This window comes from Ranitomeya variabilis, chromosome 2, assembly GCF_051348905.1.
Source record: "Ranitomeya variabilis isolate aRanVar5 chromosome 2, aRanVar5.hap1, whole genome shotgun sequence".
Classification (NCBI taxonomy): Eukaryota; Metazoa; Chordata; class Amphibia; order Anura; family Dendrobatidae; genus Ranitomeya; species Ranitomeya variabilis.
In genome coordinates, this window is record NC_135233.1 from 1,008,723,201 (window position 1) to 1,008,742,805 (window position 19,605).

Here is a 19,605-nt window from a genome sequence, read left to right on the forward strand (position 1 = left end):
GCTGAACATGAGGTTCTTAATTTAGCATTCTGATCAGACTGTTTGAAGGCCACTGCCACATCATGGTGAACCTCAAACTGGGTCCCTAGCCTTAAACGTGCAGTGCCGTGCGCCAACCACCTTCACGTCGATAGCCCACAAGAAGGGCAAGTGACCTGGTGCCCCCAAGTGACGGTGTGGACTGGGGGGTGGCGCTGGCTCCATAGCAGCTGTGTGGGCTGGGGGACCCTAGGAGAGTGGGGGCCCTGATAGCGGGCAGTGTTAGCTGGCTGCTGCTGCTAACGCTGCCCACTATTAAAGTGAAATTAATATTCACCGCTCTCCACACCCATGTTGGCATGGGGAAGAGTGAATATTCATTTCTCTTTAGCAATGGGGACAGGCTTTAGCTGCAACAGCCGGCTTCTGCCTCCTGTCACCCGCTGCTGCTCCGCTGGCATCGGGGGCCCCCATAGCAGCTGCATGGCATGCCGCTATTAGCGACACGCCACTGGCTGGGGGCCCCTGGAGCAGTGGGGTCCCTAGGCAGCTGCTGGCCCTGTATGCCAGCGTGTGTCAGTGCCTGGGCCCACCAGAGAATCCTCCGGTTCTCGGGTGGGCCAGACCGACCCTGCAAAGCATGATCCTTGCTCTCCTCTTCCTTATCTCAGAAACGCCCCGGTATCTTATGTAGTCTATCAATCTTCCCAAATTAGTGAGAAAAATGCTAACCGTGGGGCCTCTTGGCAGTGGGACTAATGTACTTTGCTTGCTTTAGGGTAATCCACAATTCTAATTTTGATTCTGTTAATTCTGTTTTTGAAGGCAAAACCTCCAAAAGATTAAAGGCAGCCTCACACAATGTTTGTCTAGGGTCCTCAGCAGATGCAGTAAAAAAATGAAGTATATCTTGCAAAAAATGAAAATTTCCTTTAATTTAATAAATCCTCATTTTACAATATCACATAGTGGGATGATAGACAGTTGCACAATCAAAATGCATCAATTTTCTATAGACCCGCTATGTGTCATTTTACCATGAAAATAGAATAAAGTAAGCTTTTATTTTTTTCTGCATGTCATTTCTTTTTCCGCATTTGTTTCTTGCTGGAGCTATGTGATGGGCTATATCATACAGTCATGTACGCAAGTCCTCTCTCCATTACTAGTAATGACCTCTGCAGATACTGATCACGCCCTGAGCAAGAATACACAATGTCTAATAAGATCTTTTACCTTAAAATGCTGAATAATATTGAGGACAAGCACCATCCCAGACATCATGAACAAACCAGAGAAGTCGAAAACGGGACGTTAAAGGACATTATTTATATGGTCACCAAATGTGAAAGCTGACTACATGTCACATAGTGGTAATAAGATCCATCCAAAATATCATAAGCTTTGTTGCTCGTTTTATTTCCACGACTGTAAAGTGATGTCTGCATCCATATTTCCTTGAAGCAGCATTTTGTGATCTGCATTTATATTGGATCCGGCACCTACGGACATCTTTCCAGTGAGATGCACATGATACATCTATACCGGATAGTTCTGCCAAGAAACCGTGCCCATCACACTAGACAGCTATCGGACTGTATGCGGTCTGTCCTCCCCCAATGGTGTGAGCCTGTGAATACGAGTGGCTTTCTTCTACTGTGTGTGTTGGGATCAATAAGGAAAGATCTTGAGAGGTTATCGTCACGAGGGCAGGAGCTCTGCAGATTGTCAAGAAATCAACACTTGAATTACTTAGAAGGAACGAGATGTCAGTGCGGACGACATGCTTCACCATCTACATGATTTGTTCTGACGGTGTACTTTCTAAGAGGTCTCCCGTCTATACATAAGCGGTGTCAGGGGCTTCGGTACTATTTCTGGAGAAGTACAATGGCAGCATTTCTCAGTCAGAAAGCGATCTACTGCCTGGTTATTTGGTGAATATTTGGATGGCTGTCTATCTAAGCTAATGGTCCCAACGTTACTGCATTCACTAAAGATATTGACTATAGAAGATAAAATGTTACAGTAGACATATATATATATAATGTCTGGACCAACCAATGTAATTGAAAGTATCTGGCTTAATAAGCGAGATATACTAAATATCATGATATGTATCCCTGTCCCCAACGCATGTTCCCTTAAGGTTCATCAGGGGGGCGTGAAGCTGGGTGAAACGCGCGTTGTGACTCAGGGCTGCACACATAACAGCCTCCATATCATTACTATGTACGTTTTCATCCTCATCCTTTACTCCTCTATTTGAAATACAGGTGCTTCTCACAAAATTAGAATGTCATCAAAAAGTTAATTTATTTCAGTTCTTCAATATAAAAAATGAAACTAATATATTATATAGAGTCATTACAAACAGAGTGATCTATTTACAGTGTTTAGTTATGTTAATGTTGATGAATATGGCCTACAGCCAATGAAAACCCAAAAGTCATTATCTCAGTAAATTAGAATACTTCATAACACCAGCTTGAAAAATGATTTTAAAATCCAAAATGTTGGTTCATCTCTGTATAATTTCTGGCCTTGTATTGTATTATAAAGCTGTCCATACGTATCAGATACATGTCTGCTGAGAAAAGTGATATGGAAATTGCCTCTTCTGAGAAAAAGAGGACTTAACTCTATAGCGCCACCTGTTGGAAGTAGCGAACCTACAAGTCACAATCAACCCTTTAACGAGTCGTGCAATATGACTTAGGATAAAAGCCAAATCAGTATCTCAATTCGCAGACACGGTGTTTCGGGCTGTTGGCCCTCGTCAGTGCGAAGCACGAGAACTGATTTGGCTAGGTGAGAGGCTCTGGACTGGGATCTAAGGGGTAAGGTTTCTCCTTGTGGAGAGTGACACACCAGCTGATGATTTTGTTTTTTCGGACAACCATTGTTTCCTTATACACATCCTTGTAGATAATCCACTCTAAGGGCAGAGAATCGGGTCTATTATGCCACTGACACTCTGATTAAACTCTAATGAAAGTGTGATCACAGTATGATCCGATTCTCCCTGATGAGGAGAAGAAAGAGAGAAAAAATGTCTCCATCTTCTCCATTGTGCCAGTCTATGGAAATCAGACTGCACTCAGAGGTCATCCAAGTTCAGTCCGATATTTTCCATGGAGTCATTGTCTTGCATGGTTTAGTGTGATCTGAATATTGGATCAATCTCATTCATGCATTATTTTTCTGACATGTGCACGGCTCCATAAGGTAATAGTGGTCCGGGTGTGATCTGATGTTTTGTGGGATCGCACTCGGACCAAAAATACGGCCATGTGCACGTGCCCTTAGGCTTCTTATGGTTTATGACGGCCACATTTATGCCCTTTATATTTCAATGAATCTTCTACAATTTGCCATCTCATATTGAATATTATAAGAATTAGGAAGCAAAATTGATAAAGAAATAGATTTGCCCCCTCAACCATATTGAAGTGAGACCAGATGCCCCCGCACCCGTGCAGATGTTACACAGACAGTATACAGCATACGCTGCTACCAAGCGTCCATTTCCACATGACTGACCTGGAAAATGCTGTGATCTAGAAATCAAGCATGAAATACATCCGCTTTCTAATTGAGTCGTAGCCTAGATTTAGGGGGTCGCAATAAAACCGCCAGACTGTTTAATTACCAGCATTGTATAGATATAATGACATCCACTAAATTACAGATACCTTCGCCTAAAAACAACGACAGAACCATAATGATTAAATAGGAAGAATAAACTACATTTAAAATGGATCTGTCACCAGATTTCACAAACCAAACTACACACTTCTTAGACCTGATCAACTGGTGTTCTTACAGAATGACTATATTATAAATTTGAAAGGTTCACTACCTAATAATACAATTTTGATATTAAATGGAGTACTATGCAGCAATTATTTCATAGATTTTCTAAGTAAATACACCCATCTCATCAGGTGTAAGATGTATACAAAATCATATAGAGTTTGTAACTGTATAATCATTTGAATGTGTCATTCATTGCCTAATATTAAATTGGAGAGAAATGCTAACATTCTGACATGAATTTTCAAAGTAAGTACACCAGCCAGGTGAATATTCTGTGGCCATTATATGGGAGCCCTGAGGATTGCCTCCTACCTCCCAGCATCCGCTCCTTTTCTTTTCATTAGCCAGCTTGATGCAATGTCATTGTTGATGTGTGTATGTGGTGTCACTCCACGCGGCCTGCTTGATTCACACCAACTCTAAAGTACACCAGTCTCATCAGGTCTAAGGATAAGATCACATCACTTTTTATCCGTTTGTCAGCGGCGCCATCCTCCATATGAGTCTGGAGGAGTTACTATGTGCTCTGTCGGACATCTTGTTTGCAGGGCCGGTTTTAGGCAAAGTGGGGCCCTAGGCAAAAGTTTAAAATGGGGCCCCAAATGCTAACATATTGCACCAACAGAAACATTTTGGTTGTAGCTACATGCGCTGATTTCAGGCCACTAAACGAGCGTGATCAACAATATTGAAGTCATTCGCCACTTGTTTCCAGCCTCTTTACACTGGCTGGGGACAGAATGATCACTAGTAAATCAATCTGTCCCCATACAGTATCATCTTAGCAGAATATCTGCAGTTTTAACTGGGCGATGTGCTGATGAGAACAATGGTTTTTGTTCCGGCATATACTGTACATACACACAGATACACATACCGTACATACACAGACATACACCTTACATGCATACACACATACAGTTATATACACAGATAGTATACACATACCGTACATACATATACCATACATACACACAAATACACATACATACACCGTACGTACACACAGATACACATACAAATACAGTATATGCAAACACATACATATACCATACATACACACAGATACACATACATATACCATCATACATACACATACCGTACATGCACACATGCATATACCGTACATTCACACAAATGCCGTACACACATATACCGTACATACACACAGATACACACACATATACCGTACATACACACAGATACACACACATATACCGTACATACACAGATACAGTTATATACATATAGTACACACATACCGTACATACATATAAAATACACCCAAATACACATACCGTACATACATACATATACCGTAAATGCATACACACACATATACCGAACATACAGATACACATACACGTACCGTACATACACACATACAGTATATACACATACCGTACACACATATACATACACATATACTGTATGTACATGCACATAAACATACATATATACCATATATCCATACAAATTTATTTCACATACACAGATACACACATACTGTACATGCATACACACACAGCCATACAACTATACCATACATACACACATATACTGTACATACACAGATACACACACACAGATAGAAACATACACATAGATACACACAGATGCACACATACATATACAAGCATATACATACATACATACTAATCTTGTATAGGTGATCAGATGAGCCCTGCAGGTCAGTTCAGCTGGAGAGGGCTGCAGACCCCACTGTGGGGGATGGGGCACAGAGCAGACAGCACCTGATGATAAATTCCCAGTAAGGGAGGAAAAGACTCAAATTCAAAAAGTTCCATGACTAAAATTATAAAGAGATAAGTTATAAAGAGCACTATAACTGCACATTACTTTTCAGGTCACTTCACAGCATACATTTTGCTGCCGTGCTGCCCCTGCAGTGAGCTCCTCCCCCATCTCTGCTCTGTGAGGAGACGCTGCAGCCTGCTCTGAACAGAACAGTGGAGGGAGCAGAAGACCCCCTGTAAGTCCTGCTCTTCCTCCACTGCTGTCCCTGTGTGCTGTGCTGCGGGGCCCCTGACTGTAGGCGAGTACTCACCATTAGGACACGCCATGCAGGAGGACAGACGGCAGCCAGTGAGCGCTCTCCTCAGTCTGGTCACTGTGAGGTAAGGAAAGCGTTCATTGGCCAGCGTCTCTCCCTGCATGACACGCCCCCTTTTTGATCTCCTGCACTTCGCGCCCGCTCTCTCCCCAGCACCCGGTGTTCCATGATTACAGGAGGGAGTGAGAGGGGCCCGACCCTGCATGATACCGGGCCTGCCTGCAGGGGCCCCCCTCCACCTCTGGGCCCTGGAGCAGTGCCATCAACAGTATGTCTGCCCCTGGCTGGGGGCCCCTAGGGCAGCGGGGGCCCCAGGCAGCTGCCTAGTCTGCCTGCCCCTAACGCCGGCCCTGCTTGTTTGGTAGTATCCACCTATTTGAGGTGGGCACCAAAACACAGCAGGTTGTTTTTGTATTTTGGACCAGTTTTCATCCATTATTGATTTGTGTGTCCATTTTTACCATCACTGTGGCATCCGATATTCTCGTAGGCCCTCCCCCTCTTATGTCTCTTTTTATGGCATCAGTTGCTGATTTCTGCTACAAGTAGTGAGTATGACCCAAAACCCATGGGCCTCATTTACCAGTAGTGTCTGAAAGGAAAACCCTCTTTGTTACCAATCAGTGCGCAGCTGTCATTCTTTTCATGGCTCTGGTAAAATGAAAGGTATGATGGGATTGGTTGCTATGGACAACAATGGCTTAAATTGGAAATCTGCCTAAGGCCTCATTCAGACAGCCATTTTTCACGTCCCTTTTCCATTCTATGTTTTTCACATATAGAACACTTACTTACCCATTATAGTCCATGGGGCTATTCACACTTGCAAAAGCATCGTAGAGTTAAGGCTACGTTCACATTTGCGATCAGCGCCGCAGCGTCGCCGCATGCGTCATGCGCCCCTATATTTAACATGGGGGCGCATGGACATGCGTTGTGCTGCGTTTTGCGCCGCATGGCCGCAAGCGTTGGACGCAAGAAACGCTTCAAGTTGCATTTTTTTTGCGTCCAACTTTCGGCCAAAAAGGACGCATGCGGCGCAAAACGCAGCATTTTAGCGTGCGTTTTGCCGCGTTTTTGTTTGCGTTGTGCGCTGCGGCGCCGACGCTGCGGCGCACAACGCAAATGTGAACGTAGCCTAAGTCCGTCTTTTGATATGAGTCACAGATGATAATTGTCCATACAAGTATAAGGGGCCGTGAAGAAAGATGTCTCTCACACCACACGTTGTCATCTGTGTGCAATCCATGTGAAGTCCAATTTTAATATTGTAAAGATTGCAATGAATAGGAGAAGCTTTGTTTTATTTATTTTATTTTTTATTTTAGCAAAAATTACTGATAAAACACTGATGGTAACAACTGAGACATTGACCAAGCAAAGATGAAACTTGGATCAAAAATACTGATGAAAATTTGACCGCTTTTTTTTTACGTACGAGAAAAATCTCTCACATCTGTGTTTTGTATACAAGTTTCATCAGTGTTCGGCCAGTGTTCAGTTTTTACCATTAGTGTTTCGTCAGTGATTTTCTCATGCAAAAAAAAAAAAGTAAAACTTCTACCCTTTGCAATGTTTAAAGGGGTTGCCCACTACTCAAAGAAGACCATTTCAATCAGCATATTTGCCCCAAGTAAAATAACAACACTGAAGAGTCGGACTCATTCAGGCATCAGTGATTTTTCATCAGTATTTCTATGCCAAAACCAGGAGTGTCTCCAAAACACAGCAGGTATCAATTTTTTCATGTGAAAGAGCCCTTATACTGTTCTCCAGTGCCAGCGCTGTTCCAGCAGTGTCACCACTGGCTGTCCCGAGATTTGCATTACATTTTTATGTCACACAATCCCTGCAGCCAATCAGTACTAGATTCACTTTCGCCTTCGGACATCAAGAGGAAGTGAGCGGCTCTGACTTCCCCTTGATGTCTGATGCGTCTGAAGGTGAGGAGAGTGAAGCCGTTACTGAGAGAGTCAACATCGACACTGCTGGAACAGCAGTGGCAGTGGAGATGAATGCAAGTGTTGTTATTTTACTCATAGCTCCCAACCATCCCTCATACTGTGGGACTGTCCTGATTTTGAGGCTGTGCCCCGCAGTCCCGCATAGGACTCTGCTTCTCCCGCACAGCCAGCAAGAGAAGCAGCCTACACGCTCCTTTGTATTAGGCCACGCCCCCTCCGTATCTTCTCCGGTGGTTCAGAGAGGGAGAGAGGACATTCTGAGGTACGAGCGTGTGTGTGTACTGTGTGTGTGTGTACTGCACACAAACATGCAGCTGGCCCTGCTGTGCTTACAGTACAAGGCATTATAACCAGGAGTAGTGGCAGCAGTTAGAGCTTTTCAGTGCAGCCTGTTAGTCATAGGCACAGTATATATATATATATATATATATATATATATATATATATCCTTTATATACTACAGCAGTTATGGGGTGGAGCCAGTAGATAGTGGTGTTGTCTGAGTGCATGCAGAGTTTGCAGAGCTGGGCTACATTGCAATGTGTAGGATCTGTGAGGCAGCAGTACGGAGCACTGTGTGGCCATTATACAGTATTAAGCATCATGTGTGGCCATTATACAGTATTGAGCATCATGTGTGGCCATTATACAGTATTGAGCATCTTGTGAGGCTATTATACAGTGTGGACACTGTGTGGCCATTATATAGTATGGAGCATCATGTGTGGCCATTATACAGTATGGAGCACTGTGTTGCCATTATACAGTATTGAGCATCATATGTGGCCATTATACAGTATTGAGCATTATGTGTGGCCATTATACAGCATTGAGCACTGTGGCCATTATACAGTATTGAGCATCATGTGTGGCCATTATACAGTATGGAGCATCATGTGAAGCCATTATAAAGTATGTAGCATTGTTTCGCCATTATACAATATGAATCATCATGCATGTGTGGCCATTATACAGTATGGAGCATCATGTGTGGCCATTATACAGTATGGAGCATCATGTGTGGCCATTATACAGTATGGAGCATCATGTGGGGCCATTATACAGTATGGAGCACTGTGTGGCTATTATACAGTGTGAAGCATCATATGGGACCATTATACAGTGTTGAGCATCATGTGTGGCCATTATACCGTATTGAGCATCATGTGAGACTATTATACAGTGTGGAGCACTGTGTGGCCATTATACAGTATGGAGCATCATGTGTGGCCATTATACAGTATGGAGCACTGTGTGGCCATTATACAGTATGGAGCACTGTGTTGCCATTATACAGTATAAAGCATCATGTGTGGCCATTATACAGTATGGAGCACTGTGTGGCCATTATACAGTATGGAGCATCATGTGAGGCCATTATACAGTATGTAGCACTGTTGCCATTATACAGTATGGAGCATCATGTGTGGCCATTATACAGTATGGAGCATCATGTGTGGCCATTATACAGTATGGAGCACTGTTTTGCCATTATACAGTATTAAGCATCATGTGTGGCCATTATACAGTATGGAGCATCATCTGTGGCCATAATACAGTATGGAGCATCATGTGGGGCCATTGTACAGTATGGAGCATCATATGTGGCCATTATACAGTATGGAGCATCATATGTGGCCATTATACAGTATGGAGCATCATGTGAGGCTATTATACAGTATGTAGCACTGTGTCACCATTATACAGTATGGAGCATCATGTGTGGCCATTAAACAGTATGGAGCATCATTTGTGGCCATTTTACAGTATGGAGCATCATGTGTGGCCATTATACAATATTATTGAGCATCATGTGGGGCCGTTATACAGTATAGAATCATAGAATGGCATAGTTGGAAGGGACTTCCTGGGTCATCTGGTCCAACCCCCTGCTCAAAGCAGAATTCACTAAATCATCCCAGACAGATGTCTGTCCAGCCTCTGTTTGAAGACTTCCATTGAAGGAAAACTCACCACCTCTCGTGGCAGCCTGTTCCACTCATTGATCACCCTAACTATCAAAAAGTTTTTTCTAATATCTAATCTGTGTCTCTTCCAATTCAGTTTCATCCCATTGCTTCTAGTCATTCCTTGTGCAAATGAGAATAAAGATGATCCTTCTACAATGTGACAGCCCTTGAGATATTTGTAGACAGCTATTAAGTCTCCTCTCAGTCTTCTTTTTTGCAAGCTAAACATTCCCAAATCTTTTAACCGTTCCTCATAGGACATAGTTTGCAGCACTGTGTGGCCATTATACAGTATGGAGCATCATGTGGGGCCATTATACAGTATGGAGCATTGTGGGGCCATTATACAGTTTGGAGCAATGTGGGGCCATTATACAGTATTGAGCATCATATGTGGCCATTATACTGTACACAACATCATGTGGGGCCATTATACAGTATGGAGCATCATGTGTGGCCATTACACAGTATTGAGCATCATGTGTGGCCGTTATACAGTATGGAGCATCATGTGTGGCCTTTATACAGTATGGAGCATCATGTGTGGCCATTATACAGTATTGAGCATCATGTGTGGCCATTATACAGTATGGAGCACTGTGTGGCCATATTTTTTTCTGTTTATAATTATTGTTTAGGAAACAGTGTGATCAGCAGTGCTAAATGGGTGTGGTTGGGGCGTGGATATGGGTGTGACTAGTTATGAAATGGGTGTGGTCAGGGGTGTGGCCTAAAATTTGCCGCTGCCTGTCTCCCTCTTTGCCTTCTTGAAAAGTTGGGAGGTATGATTTTACTCATGCTGATTGAGAAGGGGTTGTCAGACAACTCTTTTAAAATGTGTGTTGATTTTCACAAACTCGTAGACTCGTATGAGTCGGTTAAAGAAACAAAACAAAACATGTCTCTATGATTTTTTTGTGGGCTCACGGACAAGTGGACAGCACCATAGACCATAAAAGGTACGAGTTCTATTTGTGAAAAACTCAAAGAGAACATCTATGTGATAAACGCATATCTGAATGAGGCCTAAAAGATGCTCAAAAATTTGGCTCTGCTCCTTTCTCATGGCAAATTAGCCAGTAAATGATTGAAGCCATTATCGTCCATCCTAAGTATTCTGTGTCACGTTTCCCTCTAATTCCTTCACCAAGTCTATTCACCATCTCCCCGTCCATCGGCGCTAATCACCTTTTCTTTGGTATTCGGTCATTTCCCGGTCATCTCCATTATGGCTATTGCAAGTTAATTGTGCTGGTGTTTGTCTGTGTGGATGGCAGGACAATCGCTCCGCGCTGCCACAGCCGCACATCCATAATGAAGCCCAATTCAGTGTGAATACGTCTGATTGTCCGTGCCGCTAATTAGACCCCTTATGCCAGTCATTATTTATCTATTTCCAGTCCAGCCGTTCTCCTTGCTGTTATCTCCTCTGTGTTTAACACAATTATCCTTAGAAATGTCACGTGAAATCTACAAACAAGCATTTTCCGAGCTTCACCTTTCTGTCACTACAGGGAATTCAGCCACATTTCACATTTACAAAGAAAAAAAAATTAGATGTGAAACATTTTTTTTTATTGTTTTTGAAGTTTTGCTTTTAAAGTTTTCTTTTTTTCTTTCACACTATTATTTTAATGAGTTTCCGAAAACAGATTTGTATGACAGATAAGAATTGCTCACTCAGTCCTCTCCGGTCTGCACATTTCCTTCTCCGCTCTAGAAAATTGAGACATTATATCATTCGGGTTCCTTTATGTTCAGAACGGTCCTCTGTCTACTTGTCTTGACATGTAATATCCACTTCAAGTTATAGATAATTGGACAAGTGTAATTTTTCATTTGTTCTTTTTGATGATGTCACTGAATAAGGAGACACCAATGTCACAATATAGACTTTTCTCCGTGCACTAAGGTGACCGAGGTGAAAATGTGATGCCAATGTTAGAGGGATCTTACTACTAAGTCAATTCACTAATAATGTGAAGTTCCCTGATAAAGCTGTCTTAAAGGCTTGTATAATATTAGAAAAGAAAAATAACTGTTTTCTTACAGAGACAGCGCCACTGGGTGGTTTCTGGTAGTACTGCAGAGCTGTGTGTGATTATACCTGACACATCTGCAGTTTCCTCTCACCTTCCATCTCACAGGCAGACAGGGTTGTAATATTGTTATAATACAGCAGAGATCTGAGCGAAGCAGAAAATATGTTTGTAAGAAGACTAAGTTCAGTTCTCCTGCTCTGTGTTAGTTACTTGCCTCACACTGGTAACTCTCCCTTCTATTTGAAATATTCTCTGGAGGCAGAGTTATCTTCCAGTTATCTTTTGGAGGAGCCTTTATTCTTATTTTTTTGGGTTCTTCAGGGAAAAAAATGCTACAAATACTTTCTCAGAATCATCCTTACCCCACGAGGCAAGATCTTGCATGGAGCCCCAGACCAGTGAAGATTGACAGTCATTTTGTGTTTCTTCCATTCTCTAATAATTGTGCCAACAGTTGTTACCTTCTCACCAAGCTGCTTGCCTATTGTCGTCTAACCCATCCCAGCCTTGTGCAGGTCTATAATTTTATCCCGGGTGTCCTTAGACAGCTCTTTGGTCTTGGCCATGGTGCAGAGGTTGAAGTGTGATTGAGTTCGTGGACGGGTGTCTCTTTTACAGGTAACAGGATCAAACAGATGTAATTAACACAGGTAATGAGTGCAGAATAGGAGGGCTTCTTACAGAAAAACTAACAGGTCTGTGAGAGGCAGAATTCTTGCTGGTTGGTAGGTGATCAAATACTTATTTCCTGCATTAAAATGCAATTTAATTACATAGAAATCATACAATGTGATTTTCTAGTTTTTATTTTTAGATTCTGTCTCTCACAATTGAAGTGTATCTACGATAAAAATTACAGACCACTCCATTCTTTGTAGGTGGGAAAACTTGTCAGTGTATCAAATGCTTACTTTCCCCGCGGTGTGTGTATATATATATATATATATATATATATATATATATATATGTATATGTATATATATATATATATATATATATATATATATATATATTGCACTTTGCGTTAAGCTGTCAGAGCCTTAATTGTAGTGTGTGGACCGGGAAGGGGCTATTGTAAATGCAGTGTAAAACAGAGCCACAAAAGTGCAAAAAAGGGCAAAAAAATGTGTTTACCGTAATTTCTTCTAGTGTCCTATTGTTATATCATATGCTGCTTTATAATTACAGGATTTGTCATTATTATTATTATTATTAGTAGTAGTATTATTTTTATGATCTCATAGTAAATCATTTGCTGGATCCACAGCTGCTGTAAAGTATGGAAAATAAAGTATGTGTCTAATAATACAATTCTGCTTATTTTATCCCATCATATTATTTTACTGTCACTAACTGCTACCTTTTACCGCCAGCCTCACAAATAACAGCACTGAAGATGACATTTAGACAGCAGTAGAACAGTGATTAACCAAAAAATGTGGAACGTATCGTTATTTTATACAGCCTTAATAAATTATCAGCCGTCCTGCCTTAGCACAAGCAATCTCATATGGTCCTCCACTGTGTGCGCTGCTGCAACGAGGCTCGGTAGGGCAATGCGAGCTGTAATTGTGTTTTACGTATGTGTTTTCTGGTATGTTTAATATTAATACGATATTGTAATTGCCCGTCCTTATGCTCAGCTCTGGATGGGAGTCTGGTTCGGCCGTCTGTACGGGACTCAGGCTGGACGAGGTCCAAGCGTTAGAGCAGAAGGTAGATGTTCATGGATGTCCATATTCAGAAGACAATGGGACGTTGGAGAGTGAGGCCTCAGCTCATGCTGGCTCCATGGATAGTGTGAACGTACCTATCTCTAAATACATCGCGACATTGGGAAACAATACGACTGCCAACAAAATGTTATATTGCTTTTCTGATCCATAAGAAACAAAACTTTCCAATAGAAAAAAAATGCTGGACCTACCTGTCTTCTAAACAGGGCCTTTACCCTATATGCACCCCTGGTAATGCAAGTAATTTTTGGTAATTTTTCACATGTCCAGTGATCTAAGATATTGTCAACTACATTCACATAAATTCCATATGAGACTATAATTAATTATAAGATGTGGTGCCCAACTGGTGGCCTGGCACCTGAATGCGGCTTTTGTGTGTCTGCATTGCAGCCCATTTTCCTTAATTTTGGCCCATGTGTTCATTTTTACCATCAGTACGGCATCCATTTTTCTTGGATGCAAAAAAGAAATCAAGTTTCAAAGATTCTCTTACCAATTAAGCAGTGAAAGCGGTCAGAACTCGAATAACACACAAATGCCATTCAAGTGCTGTCCGTTCTTTTAATGGACCCATTCACTTAAAGGGAATCTTTTTGCATCTTTTTGCTTTTAAAGAGCAGAGTAATGGTGGGGCTGAGAGCCTGATTCCAGAGATGTGTCATTTATTAGGCTGACTGCTGACTGCAGTAGTTTCAATACAATCAGTGCTTTATCAGCAGAAGATTATCACTAGAGGACTAGGTCTCACATGCAGGACAGTCTGTATAACCCCGCCCTCACCACTGATTGGCAGCTTGCTGATAATGTGAGCGGGGTTATACAAAGCTCAATAGGTCCAGAACTGCTACATCTACAACAGAGAAAACAGGGAATGTGTCACAACTACACTAAGCAGCCCAGTAAGTGACACATCGCTGGAATCAGGCACTCTTCCCCTATATCATGCTGAGCTCAGATCATGCTGAGCTCAGATTACGTAGCAAAAATCTGCTGACATGTTCCCTTTAAATGGGCGAGCTTGATATGCAAATTGAACTTAAAACAGACAACGGTCTGCCGTTTGTTTTTTTTCCGCGAACTCGGTCTGCAAAAAATCGAAACATAAGAACATGCCCATAGAGAGGGCACACAAAGGGCCACATAAGAAGGCACCATTATTATAAATAGTAGGTGGGGCCCCCATAACTGGGCACTAGCACAGAAGCTTGGATACTTGCAGGGCTACGCTCTTATACAGTGTGAACGGTCTGCATATAAGGCTGGTCTGCTGAGTGCATCCCACACTGTATTACTTTTCCGTGTAGTAATATCTTGGCGAAGGTTGTACGAGAAGATAGATGACTGCGAATTTCTGCTTTAATGCATTTCCAGCAAATGTAGCCCCAGTAAGAGTGATCACCTTGTGTCCTTGCATAGGGAGCTGGGCTGATTGCAGGGCTGTGAGCTATGGGTACCGCGATGGGGTTAAGTGTCGAGTGCTCCTGTGCTGCTGATTGGGATAAGGAAGGAGGCCGCATTCCCCATCTCCTCCATGTCAGGATATGAGTCTCCTTCAGGTAACCAGGAGAAAGGAAATTAATAGAAGCGGGTGGAATAACCACTTTTTCAAGCAATTTCCTTTTGAAGATATGGTCTGGCTAATCTTTATTGAAGCCCTTTAACCTGTCACTCTCCGCTTCTTTCTGGATATTAGTCGATGATGAGAAGAAATTGATTGCATTGTCAGGAGTGGCGGCTGCTTTTAGTTTTTTTTTCCTTTTTGCATTTCTTCCAGGGTTGAAAGCAAAATACTTATTATAGAAAATGAATATGATGACAATAACTTGGCAGAAGAAATTATCAACGGCATCTGATTATGACATCATGAAACAGGAATTTAGGCCTCTGTTTCTGGGTGTTTTTATTTTTTTTTTTTTTTTGCTTATAAGAAGAATCGGTGCTTCATCTGATATTCATATATTTTTGGTCTGTGTCCATTTTTACCATCAGTACAGCATATGTATTTTATTGTGCATGTGTGGCACCCCAGGAGTTTGGGTACCACAGTAGTGCTGCCTTCCTCTCGGGGAGGGTAGTACTATGCCTGGAGACAAGTGAGATTCCCTTTGGCAGGTTATCACACATAACACCTTCCAAATCCAGGCCAGGAGGGGGAGCTCAAAACCTTGTTTTAGGGCAGCTTCCCTGGATAAAGATTCTGGCTTGGAGGAAGAGTCAGTTCAGTTGGTACAGACAGTCTGTGAGCGAGGGCAGACAGGAAAGGAGCAGAGGAGAGATTTAGTGCCCAAGGAGGCTGAGAATAGGTCTCCGAGGAGTCAGTGCACAGAGACCGGGTACCGGGAGCCCGAGGCTTGAGTGGAACTGCAGGACACTCAGCAGGAGCGGAGGGCATAAGATCATACAGACATTGCCCAAATTACGCCTGTGTCACAGCAGCATCCTGGAGCCTGGAGCCACCGTGTAGAGACCCCAGAAAGTACAGCTCAAGCTGCCTGCCATACAGGTACCTGTCCCAGGACAGGGGAAAGGACTGAAAAAATTAGGACCTTGTTTGGAACACTTCAGGCAGCAAGGGATTTTAGCAAGCACAGAGTGGAAGGCTCCTAACCTGACTTGCCAAGGGGATCCCGCTTGTTTCCAGGCTGCTTGGACTCCTATGTACCTGTTGCCGGTGCCCTGGACTGTGGCCTGCCACCTGCAGTAAACCAGGTAAAGACTTACAACTTGTGTCCTTTACTAATTTACCGGCAACCGTCATCACCACCATACACCTTAGGACCCCTGGGGACCCCGCTTCACCTGTGGGAAGTGTACCATCAGTACTGCAATAACATCCCCCAGAGGACCCCTCAGTCCCACTATTGACCGAACGTCAATAACGTCATGACAGACTTATAAACACTTTTCCCTTAAAAGACCGTCCCCTTTATTGGGCGCCCAGGGCCACGGACCGGGTCGCAACCACCGTGACTTCCCCTTTAATACCGGACCCGGCACCGAGTACCCCGCTGCCCTGGTGGGCGACTCACATGATTTTCCTAGCCATTAAGAAAATGAAAATGGACAACACTTGGATGACATACTGATCTTTTTATTTTCTGCATACCATAATTTCATTGTACCGTAATTGGATTTTATTATAATGTACAAATACATGAGGGGTCAGTACAGAGATCCTTCTAATGAGTTTACTCCTAGGCTTGTGACGGGGACAAGGGGCATCCCATACATCGAGAGATAAGAAGGTTTAATCATAATCACAGACGCGGATTCTTTACTGTAACAGCAGTGACACTATGGAGCTCTCTGCCACCTGATGCTGTAATGGTTGATTCGCTACAAAAGCACAAGGAGGCCTGGATGCCTTTTTTGATAAATATAATACTGTAGGTTATGGGCACTAGATTCTGCGATGGCACGTTCATCCAGGGAACTGAATTTTTCCCCTAATATGGAGTTATTAGTGTCTGACCCATGGGGTTTTGCCTTCTTCTGGATCAACATGTTAGCCTATAGGTTGAACTTGATGGACTTAAGTCTACCTTCATCCTTAAAAACTATAAACAAATTGCTTTGCAAAAAAACAGACATGTCAAAAGCCCCATAGACTACTATGGGTATGATTTCTATGTGTGAAATACAGGAATAGAACGTGTACATGAGAACTAGATGTCTGAAGGAGGCCATATCTTCATTTTTATTGTTAATATTGTCACTATTTGCAGTATGTCCTGACACATTATTTAAGCGGCCATATACATGCACGCGCACTAGATGAGTAAACCACATCCATTATTCAGAATAAAGGTTAATCATGGTCTTTCAGCACTAATATTAATACTGCATAAAGTGCTGTTGGAAAGTTTGTGAGCCTTAAAATTACACAAGATTTTCACACAAATACTAAAAGTAGATAAAGAGAACCAAATCAAATGAATGAGTCAAAAATATACTTTATGGGTTTTTTTTATTTATTGAGGAAAATTATCCAATATCACATGTTTGTGAGTGGCAAAAATATGTGAACCTTGAGGGTATGTTCACACGGTCCGGAGTTGCTGCATCCGCAACGTCCAGATGTTACAGCATAGTGGAAGAAATCCCATGTCCACTTGTCATCCACAGACGCCCACGTATCACCCGCGGAAACTGTCATGCGACGCATCTTTCCAGGCCACAACATGTCAATTTCTCTTTTGGAGACACTAGTCTCAAAGAGAAATTTCACCCATAGAATGTGTTGGACGCTGTGAATCTGCGCAGTTCAGTGAACATCTGCATTCAATAGATGGCAGCGCTTTGGACGCAGAGAACATGAGCTGCTACTTCCGGAGAGTGGGCACCCAGCCTTAGAATTTGTGTGTAATTTGAAAGTAAAATTAGAGTCTGGTGTTTTCAATCAAAAGGATGACAATCACATGTGAGTGGATGACCTGTTTTATTTAGATAAAAGAGATCTGTTAAAGACTGATATTCACAACAAATTTTTGGAACTTAGGCTATCATGGCACAAGCAATTGAGATTTCTGAGGATGTCAGGACTCAGGATAAGATTTGTTGATACTCATCAGGCTGAAAAAGATTACAAGGTGATCTCTAAAGAGTATGTACTTCACTTATGCACAGGTAGACAGAGTGTGAACAAATGGAGGAAATACAGGACCATTATTATATTCCCAGGAGTGGTTGACCAACAAAGATCACATCAAGAGCAAGGTCTATCATAGTCTGCGAGGTTACTAAAGAACCTAAGGTAACCTCTAAGCAACTAAAGGCCTCTTTCACATCAGTTAATGTTCATGAATCCACCCATGAGTGAACACAAATTGAAGAGGGCCCTTTGCATGAACAGTATATGGTCTCTTTGCAGTTCAACAGCTCATCATATTTCATAATTCCTTGCTTTGAAGATAGAAGTAGCCTCCTTGAGCCCTTCTGCATCTGCCTTTATTGCACTAATGGTATGGTATTGCACTGAAGGGTCTATAAACTTTCCTACACCACTGTAAATGACTCCTAATACAATCTCTGACCACTACTGCTAGTATATATCACTAATAAGTCTATGCTATTTGGCAAGAAAAAAAATACATTTTCTGTAACTTTTTGCATAGAATGTACATGGATGGTGGGTAGATGCCGGTGTGCAGGCTAAGGATTTCAACACACGGCTGCTTTATGCATTAGAAGACATATTTACTAAGTAGTATTAAGTCGCAGTACATATTTAAGTGTTGACACAGACAGTAGATTGGAAATCAATTGAAACACAAGCAAACATATCCCTGACTCAGTCTGTCAGATTCACCTGCCTCGATTCTGATTCTGACATTGAATGGAGACAGCAGTCTGACTGACTGATTATCTGCGCGCAGCCACAACTGTCTGACTTTCAGTGACCTTCAGGCTGTCATCTAGACACAGTGACACTTGGAAGACGTCCCGCGCCTCCTGCCGTTGTGCTTCCGATTTCTTGTATGTTGTGCTATAAACCACAAATAACATGAAATAATATCCTAATTTCTCTTCTCTTTTCTTTCTAGCCTGTCCTGCTGGCATGTTTAAAGCTAATCAAGGCCTAGGAATATGCGCACCTTGTCCTGCCAACAGTCGTTCTACCGCCGAGGCCTCCCCGATCTGCGTGTGCCGCAATGGATATTATAGGGCTGATACCGATCTACCGGAGGCGACCTGCACCAGTAAGTATCACGAATATTCAAAACCACAAACCTCCTTTTCCTTCATTTCGTTCCACTTTTCCATCTTGATCATTTTTTGGGGTCAAATGCTAAAAAAGCAGAAGGGTACTTTAAAAATAAAATATCAGTGAATACACAATACCGTTTCACTAGTAAGTGTCTTTACAATCCCATGACCTCTTGTCCACATGTAGAAGAGTCTTGGTTAGGGATGAGCGGACTCGTGGAAGTCCAAATTTACGTACCCTACCCAATCTTTTTTCCAAAGAACTTTACCTGAACTTGAACCAGAACCCCAACCCCATTGAAAACAATGAGG

General features: G+C 42.4%; 1 protein-coding gene across 2 annotated transcripts in view; it reads left to right on the top strand.

The window, feature by feature from the left end:
* EPHB1 (EPH receptor B1) overlaps positions 1 to 19,605 on the top strand; it is a 430,854-nt gene that overhangs the window by 314,112 nt on the left and 97,137 nt on the right. For both annotated transcript variants that reach the window (XR_013221971.1, XM_077291285.1), the window contains exon 4: positions 19,131 to 19,286. Coding sequence is in view for 1 of the 2 variants with exons in the window: in XM_077291285.1 (XP_077147400.1) it covers positions 19,131 to 19,286 (156 nt within the window). In the remaining variant the exon portion in view is untranslated. The remainder of the gene's footprint in view (positions 1 to 19,130; positions 19,287 to 19,605) is intronic.